This window comes from Arachis duranensis, chromosome 5, assembly GCF_000817695.3.
Source record: "Arachis duranensis cultivar V14167 chromosome 5, aradu.V14167.gnm2.J7QH, whole genome shotgun sequence".
NCBI lineage: Eukaryota > Viridiplantae > Streptophyta > Magnoliopsida > Fabales > Fabaceae > Arachis > Arachis duranensis.
This window is the reverse complement of record NC_029776.3, coordinates 100,912,955-100,922,387: the sequence shown is the minus strand read 5'-3', so window position 1 is coordinate 100,922,387 and position 9,433 is coordinate 100,912,955. Positions and strand designations below refer to the sequence as shown.

The 9,433-nt window shown below is 37.0% G+C and overlaps 1 protein-coding gene across 1 annotated transcript; it reads left to right on the top strand.

Annotated features, from left to right (window-relative positions):
* Positions 1–303: 303 nt before the first annotated feature.
* LOC107491321 (uncharacterized) lies at positions 304–7,804 on the top strand. Its single transcript, XM_016112165.3, is given in 10 exon segments — positions 304–828; positions 942–1,078; positions 2,437–2,550; positions 2,646–2,729; positions 3,119–3,292; positions 4,755–4,914; positions 5,362–5,522; positions 5,639–5,765; positions 5,914–7,043; positions 7,045–7,804. Coding segments are annotated over 10 exon segments (2,655 nt in total). The 5' UTR covers positions 304–510; the 3' UTR covers positions 7,295–7,804.
* The last annotated feature ends 1,629 nt before the right edge of the window (positions 7,805–9,433 follow it).

Below are 9,433 nucleotides of genomic sequence, written 5' to 3'. Positions count from 1 at the left end.
ACTATTAAGTGTTTGTTCTATTCTATGCTGGTTCAAAGCTTCTGCCACATAGAATTAATCTAAATTACAAGGTTTATGCTTTTTTAAAATTATGGTGTTCAATTAAAATCTTTTCTCCTGAACTTTGCTGTTGTTGTATTTATGCAATAATTGTAGAACTTAAATGGTAATTTTGCATACCAAAATTGCTGAAAATGCAATAATTGTAGAAATTAAATGGCAATTTTGCATATCAAAATTGCTGCTACTTTTTTAAGTAGGGGAGTGATTGACTTGATTTTACTTTTTACTAGTAGTTTTATTAATTAAAGTTTCATTTTGTGTGTAGAAAATAACTATTCTTTTATGGAAATTGTAGATCGCTCATGGAAAATGGTGATATAATTGATTTCATCTTCTATTGGTGATTGCCAGATAACTTAGAATGAAATATGTTTATTGAGTGCGAACAAGGTGGTGTTTTGCTCAATACCGGTATAGTGTTTTTTTGAATCATATTCCTTTGTAACCATGGCTGCTGATCAGAGGAGAAAACGGTTAAATGGTGCAAGCATTGTCAGTTATGGTTCCAGAGAGCAACAAAGGGCTAAGAGAAAAAATTTGGGATTGATGCAGCATGACTTAAGGATGAAATCTCACATTACTGTTGAGTGGGACAGTAGTCAGAAAAGGGTTGTTGCCAAACAGGAACAGATTGGCATCACCTGGAGACAAATGAAACCATTTTTCAATTTTGTATCCAATGATCACAATGTCCTGGCAGATGTGTTGACCGTACCTAAAGAATTCTTTGACCTGGATAATTTAAAGGAAGTGCTTTCATATAAGGTAATATACTGTTGCACTCAGTTTCTATTTATATCAGCTAAATTAACCTTAATTTTTTTTTCTAGTAATTAAATTATTAAATAATCTTTTGTTACAATTTTGGAAATTTGCAGGTTTGGAAGAACCATCTTTCAGAAAATGAGAGAAACCTTCTTGTGCATTTTCTTCCTCATGGCTTGGAGCCACATCAAGTTGTGGAAGAATTACTTGCTGGGAATAACATTCACTTTGGAAACCCCTTCTTGAAATGGTAATATCGCTTCTAATTTCTTTATATTTCTTTCTTTAGCTCTTTAGATACATGGTCTGCTGTTTGTAGCATTTACATCTAATCTTGCAGATTATATTATACTACATGTTATATTTTGATTATTTTCCATTTTGAACGATTGATTGGATATTTGTTGTTGATATATTGTTGAGTCTAGATGACGGCCTGATATTAATTTGTTGGGTTGAGTTCACCAGCTTTACCAATTATATATTATATATTTAGTATAAATTAAGTTCTGTTGAACTTTTTTAATTCAGTCTAGGTTTAACTATTCTTGCAGCATGCTTGACCAGTTTTCTTGAATTAGCTTTTTGTTGCATTAGAAACACTCATCTATTTTTCGTTACTTGAAGTTGTCTTGTTTGGTGGAAGTTTTGCTTTGATCATCATTCGTAGTTTCTATTTTTCACATTTTACTTTGTTTTATCTGACTACCTGTTAGGATTAGAAACAAATTCCTCAATGGGCTATAAGTTTGTAAGTGTAAGAAATTCAGGGGAAGTTTGGGGTTTACTCAAAATCAGAATAGGGCAGGATTGAGTGGGACCTTAGAGCCTAACTAACTTGTTTTGGGGAGTGAGGAATGAGAGACTCCCAGTTTGGCAGTAGAATATGTTATGAGGAAAACCTGTACACAGACAAGGTAGGAATTGGCTAGGAGAGTGAGTTGGCTACAGTGTCTCATTTCGCCCTTCTACTTTGCTAATTCTGATATGTTTTCTTCTCAAGCAGTAGAGCTGAGACCCCAGCGTACTGTGAGTAAATAATACACCATACGTATTCTTTCTGTTTTATTGTGTGGTTCCTTACAATACCACTTATATGCCTGTCTAATATAGGTTCTGATTATCTTTCAGCATGATCCTTTTGCGTTTTACTATTGTCATATTGTTAAACATGGAATACCTTTCTTCCCTTGGTTTGCTGATCCTTTGTGAAATTAAACTAATTATTGTGTACAAAGAAAATACAACTAAATCTTAAGGAAGATTTTTACTGAACTGCTATAAGAGCAGCATGGGATTGAATATTGGATGGTGAAAATCCTACTTGAAAATAAGCTAAATGGTCAAAGATGAGGGTGTCACATTGCGTGACTCTCACATTGGACTAGGTAGAATTGGAAATGTACTTTAGAGAAAGTTGTGGTAGCATTTATTGTTGAAAAGATTGTAGAATCTTGAACGTGTGACAGGACACCATGGTGTCACTTGACCCGTAAAGTTCTGTCCCATCAGGCCATCCCTGGGAGGTGGGAAAGGCTTAGTTGTTGTTACTTTTCATGAAAATCTTCTCTTCAAAGTCACAAGTAGCTTATAAATATATATTTGCAGGGGTGCTTCACTTTGTTCAGGTGATCTTCATCCTGATGTAATTGTTGATCAGGAGCGGCATCTGAAGTCTGAGAAGAGGGCATACTATTCACAGTTGCATAATTATCATAATGAGTAAGTCATCCATTGATATCCACTGTTCATCAGCTTGTGTGATTGTGTCTTTTTGGCATGGCACTTAATCCAGTATTGACACACTTCTTTTTCAGTATGATAGGATTTCTTGTTAAGTTGAAGGAAAGATGGCAAAGCTGCAAAGATCCAGAAAAGGATATTGTGCAGAAGATATGGAGGTTGATGCTTGCAAGACTTTCTATCCATTTTATTTGTTCGCAACACACCTGCACACACAAAGTCAGACAGGACATATAGTAGAAGCATGCCTTTTTACTCTTTGCTGCTTCCAATGCTTGCATTAGTGGTTCAGTAGTACTTCAGTAAGAAAAAGCTGCTCATTGCTGTAGAAGCAGGGGAGAAAATAACTGGAAGATATCCTAAAAATTGCTCACATGATTTTTGGTTTATGGAGAGATAATCTGAAATGTCATCTTACCCTATGTACTTATGTATAATACTTGGAGAGAATTCATGTTGAATATTGAGCTTTGTTGTTATGGGGAACCTTCTTTATTTGAATTTCAGACTTTATTGATGTCATTCCCATTTTCGTTGTACTATGCAGGTCAAAGAATGTAGAGAAAAGAGTGTCCTCAAATGTGAATGACTTGAAAGTCTATGATCATGATGGAAATTTTACAGTTACATCTGAGTCGTGTTCCTGGGATGCAGAGGAGAAGGAATTTAGTTGTGACAATCAAATTTTCTCAGTGAAAAGGGATGAAAAACTCCAAAGAAGGTAACTTGTGAATTTGGATGGTTTGTTCACATAGGGTTGGCCTGCAACATGTATGATAATTGTTTACAAAGTTGATTAATTTGCCATCTTTTGAGCATTTTGTAAAGCTGAGATAATGTGATAAAGAAATCTATGAATTATGTACCCAAGACTGCTTAATTAATAGATCTACCTGAATGTTTGCTTAATAAATCTATGAATTCTTAACTAATACACATATTTGCTGATGGCACTATCATGGTTTTATGATTGTTGTCTTGTTTTGAATGATTGTTAACTTCTTCATTGGTGGTTGCTCCTTTTGGCACTATCCCCTGCTTATTGAACAATCATCAAAAATTTATTTTCTTATGAGATGCTCATTTGTATTGATGCAATGTTTATTGGTTGCTAGTCATAGTTTTTTGTAGCATGGCAAATGCTAACCTTTGTATAAATGTTGTGTGGCTCTTGTACAATGCTTGTATACCCTATGATATGCTTTGCGATATATATAATCCCAACCTTCCCCATTGGTTGCTTTTGAATGAACTAGATGTTGTTAGGTGATGTCCAGGTTGCTTCCGATATTTGCTCATACTGTTGAGATGCTGTGAAAATCTTGAATTTGGTGACTGTTGTCAGTTGTTATTATAAGAAGTTCTTACTTTAATTTGATGACTGTCTATGACAAGCATGTTAGTATGCAACATTATTATGGAAGAATCTTAGTATGCTAAAGTTATATTGATATCATTTTGGGCACATTACTTTTCTGGCTTGTTTATTTTTCTTTGCCATAATTGTATGCTTTTGTTCGCATTGTTTAGATTTAAGACTCCTGCTAGATGCTTTGCTATTTTTCTGTCCTATTTTTGGAGTAAATGGTCAAATTTGTCTCTGAAAAATCATTTGTTCTCCAAATTGGTCCCCCGAAAGATTTTTTTTAATCAAATTCATCCTTCAAAGATTTTAAGTTCATCATATTGGTCCTTCTGTCACTTTCTTTGTTGATGGTGTCAAAATTTGTTAATTTGGCACATTAAGTGACATCACAACACACAACTAAGAGTCGTAATTGACTATTAACATAATTAAGTCTATAAAATTAGATCAAATCAAAATCTAATTGAGGGGAGAACTTGAGGCATTAGAATCCCTTAATTTGGGGTTGATTTGATCTAATTTCATTAACTTATCATGTTAGCTGCCAATTAAAACTACTAGGTGTGTGTTGTGATGTCACTTAATGTACCATATTAGCAAATTTTTACGTCATTAGCAATGGAAGTGACGGAAGGACGAACATGACTAATTTTTAAATCTTTGAAGGATGAATTTGATTAAAAAGATCCTTTGAGGACCAATTTGGAGAACAAGTGATCTTTCAAGGACTAGTTTAACTATTTACTCCCTATTTTTGTCTTAATTTCTCAATACTTGTCTTTTTAATAATGCATATATAATTGTTTGGAAATTTCAGCAGGGTGCTGGAAATAGGCAGCATGAAAGGTAAATCTACGAATTTGATGGTTTCATCTGATGATGTGCATAATGTTGGAGAGAGGCTTAAGAAAGGGGACAAACTGTCCAAGCGCAATATTCACTCCACTGAAGGTGACAAATACATGTCGTGTATAAAGGTTAGACCATCCTACCTTGTTTCTGAGATATACTGTGATGGCAGGGAGAGAAGTCCTGGTAGAATGGTCAGTTGGTTCACTCGTGTCAGTAATTAGAGGGAAAGCCAAAATTTGTTTCCAGTTACGTGTATTATTTTCATTTCTTATGGGTTCTTGGGTTATATTTTGACTGACATTATTCGTGTACTTGTTTCCTTATGAAGTATTTATTCCAAGGGAACATGCTATAATGTTTAGGATCTCCTAGCCTTTGTTATAGATATAATTATTAACTTTTTCTTTATTTACTTCTTCCGGTAACTTGCTAAGAGTTCTTTACAATAAAGAGTTTTTTAACTTGCCTGAGTCTTTTCCTTCAAGATGAGGAGACCAAGGAAAATTTTAAATTTTAACTATGAATGTTTTTAATATTCTCATAGGTTAATTTATGTTTCTTCTGTGCTTCAGATTAGTAAGCAGCAACATGAACTTGTTAAGAGTATGAAGCAGTCTGGTAGAATCATTCAGTCCAAGACCCTTAACCGTGTTTTGGGCAACCTTGATAACATTCATGTGCAACCATATGAAGTTTTTGTCAAAGAAGAACAGAATAAGTTGCATGAGCATTGGTTAGTGAGATTTGAGCACTTTATTTTTTAGTAGTTATCATTTCAACATATGATTTTATTAATCTTTTTGAAAATTTCATCTGTATTTCTTAGCAGACTCTGTTTTATTTCCATAGGTTAGAGTTGGTGAACAAAGCCCTTCCTGCAGCATACGCTAATTGGATGGAGAGACACAGACAGAGACACGCAGTGATAAATTCGTTGCTGGTGGAGGTGAAGGAAAAATCTAATCCACTCGGCGAGGTCTGTTATAGTGGTTCCTTTTCTGAATTCATATTTCCTATGAGCAAGATTGCTCGTCTTCTATAAACTTCTCAAATGCTTTGAATATCTTATTACCAGCATTTATTTTTGGTAATGCCTTCATTTCCATTTATCATTTATACTTCAGGAAGAGGACAGTTTTAGCCCAGCCAGCGAGCTTCAGGATAAGGATGAGACTAACATGAGCTCCGGGGATGATCTTCAAGATCAGGATGAAGAAAACACGACATCAAGTGGTGAGCTTCCGGATAAAGATGAGGATAACGTGACATCAGGGGGTGAGCTTCAGGATAAGAATGAGGATGACATGAAATCAAGCAGTGGGCTTCAGGATTCGGGTGATGATAATACAGCAGGTAGAAAGATTCAAGGTCATGATGAGGATGATGTGAGCTTGGAGAATGAGCTTCAGGAACTGGCAGAGGATGAAGTTCAAAATGATAAGTCTAGCCTGAAAGATGAAGTTTCTGTTGCAAGGACCCCAGAGAACCAATCCCCACAAGACACTTATGGTGGTAGGATTGACGAGTTCAACTCAATGAGTATGAAGTTAGAAAAGAATTTAATTTCCCCAACATTGGGCAATGCATCACAAAATAAAATAGATTATCCAGGGGATAAGAACACGCGGGATGTTTCTATTGATGAAGGACGCCCTTTCAATTCTAGCAGTGATGTATGGCAAGCAGTTGAAATGCCACATCCATTCTTTGATACTGCTGGGACCCATGAGTACACAACCCATGGATTATCATTGGCGAATCCTAGAGAGAATGAAGAACGAGCTTGTTTGATTGACCTTGAAGCTGGGTTACATCAGGAAGAGACTGGTAAAGAATTGTTACACAGACAGTTACATGATCAAACCTTCAGTTCTTACCAAAGCCAGGGTCGAAGTGACTTACTTCAATCTTTCCTCAAGGGAGATGGTGTGATATCCTATCATCATGAGCAAAAAGGATCCGAAATGAACTTCCAGGCTTCGAACAATGTTATAATGGGGGATAGCCAATTATCTAGCCATTTTAAGGACCCTTTGCAGACATCACTGTCTTTGGACCAGGGGCAGAGGAGAGCTAATGAGGTTTACACATCAGAAAGCATGCCACAGAATATTTATTCCAATGGAGGAAGGTACTTAGTCCCCAGGCAAGCTCGGTTAGTTCCCGGGCAAGATTCATTGGCCGCTGTAAATATGCCGGATTGGACCTCCAATACTGCTCGCACACCTTCCCAGTCTCACTTAAATACTGCAGATACATCCGCGTAGCTCTTATGATTCGTTCCGAAACACTGATGACTTTCTAGCACAAAGACCTTATGGAGTAGTAGATACTGATACCTCCAGGACCAATGCTGTTGCTCCACAGGCTTCTCATCCGCTAGAATACTTCAGTGGACGCGAGGCACCTAGTAGTGGCCTGGTACCTGATGATATGGCATGGATGAGCTTGCCACATCAGAATGATCAAATGGGAAAGCCGTACTTGAGATCTTGGAATCGGTAATGAATGTTTTTTTACCCATTGGTGGCATTGTGAGATGAAATACGCACGCTCATGTGTGATTGTTCTTTGCGAGTAAAGCCACAAGCTGGGAAGATGAGATAGGTTTGTGTACATACAAGACCGAGTTCAACTCAACACCATGTACATATCTAATTATTAGACGAGCAGGAAAGAAGGCAATGGGGTAAATATAACCTTCAAGAATTTCAGCTTGTTACTTTGGAAAGTTACATAATTTTAGTTTTTTTTTTCTTATTGTCTTTTTCCCCCTTTGTTTCTGGAGAGGTATTTTTTAAAAATAATTTTGGAAGGTAAGAAATGCTGGAGGCTGGTGCCTTTCTCAGTTATAATTTGTTGCTCACATCAATAATTTCGTCCTATATTCATAATGCCGAGACAACAAATGTGCTTGAAATAATCGCCTAATTTGTTCTTTTATAAGTTTCGCTAATTGTAATCGACTATTGTGAAGATAACATTCAAGAATTACAACTGTTGTTACTTTGCCAAGTTACGTTATATAATTGTCGTATTGCTTTTGATTCTTTTTCCCTTTTACCTTTCTCGAGTTATACTTTTGTCGTCACATTAATCATTTAGTCCCGTTCACTATAGATAAAGGGGATTCGCAACTTGTTACATAAAAAACACCGGGAAGATTAGTCGATCGCAAATTTAGCCTTATGCAACAAGTCACCTCATCCTTGCATGATCTGAAATCGAAAGGGTTGGAGACTTGGAGCCGTGTAGTGTGGTTTTCTGGATGGCTTTTTTGGTTTTGGAACCTCCAATAGGAGTGAGTGTGAGGAATAACAAACACTTTTAAAGATACTGCTTAATAGTGATAAGTTATTTTGGAAGTATAACACTGATGGTGTGTATTTGGTAAAATACTTACTTCGACAGTAGAAGGGGTTTACAGTTTACTCCACGGTCATCATGAGTTTCGTCAAATTTCGGAGTCATTGTGGTGTGGGATAACACCTCCTAAGGTGTTTTTGTTTGGTTTGTATGTAGAAATATGGGGAATTCTATAGTACCTATAATATGATATCTAATTTTTGCTTAACTTGTTACGGTAAGTTTTAAATATTTAATAATTATTTATTTTTATATTTTTAAAATTAAATATTAATTTTTAACTTTTTTAAAAAGTTAAGCAATCTCCTAAAAATATATCAAGGTCAAGTTTCTGGTGGCCAAGTTTATGGCTATAGGTGGCTAGATTTTGGCCAACCCATAATAGCTTAACATGTGGCATGAGTGAAGGGTAATTTATATGTGACAGTCTCTTAATAATGTTTAGTGCAGTAAACACAAATTTTTTATCACAAGGTTATTTGTGGAAATTAATGATATATGGGGTATAACTGTAACTTCACATTAGGTAGTGTCGGAAAGGTGTGGTTGCAGGCGTAACTGCCAAGTGCAGGCAGCCATGGTTGCAGGTTGACGCTATTGGAAAGGAGAGGTTTTTTTTTTTCCTTTTTTTTCGCCGAAGGAAACGGATCCTTAGTCTACTCTCGATCTAGTCCTCAGAGATCCGTGTTAACTCGCTGATCTTCACGATCGTCTCCTCCGCCATCCCAATTAAGCTGCACCGCTTGCGCTGTCGGAGGTTCTGCTGCTGGTTCCGATTCTGAAGACGGCGAACGAGCTTCACTGCGCCGCACCTCTGGCTTCCCTTACAGTGAGCGAGCTTCTATTCCTCTCTTGATGAGCTGCTGCCTCTGATGACGGCAATCAATCTTTGCTCCTTGGCAGTTCTCACAGCTCCATGGAATCCAGACGGCACTGCTGCTGCGGCCAGAGCTTGACGGTTGTGCTTTGTGATCGCGCTTTCTAAACCAATCTGGTCGTCTCTCTATCCACGGCCACTTGCTCCCTCCTCCGCCTCCATTATTCCAATTAGAACTTGACGGAGGCAGAATCCGGCGGAAATAGGAGAGGCTTTTCTTTTTGGCCGTGGGGAGGGAAGGGTTGAATAAGATAGTAGGTTGGTGCTATTTAAGGACGGTAATGGGTCTCCACTGGGCGGGGACTCTCCCCCGGCCCCCTGTCCTTTGTCCCGTTTAGTAAGATATTTCGGTTTTAATTTTATTTTTGTCTCAGATTTTTATTTTTATTTTTGGAGAAGAT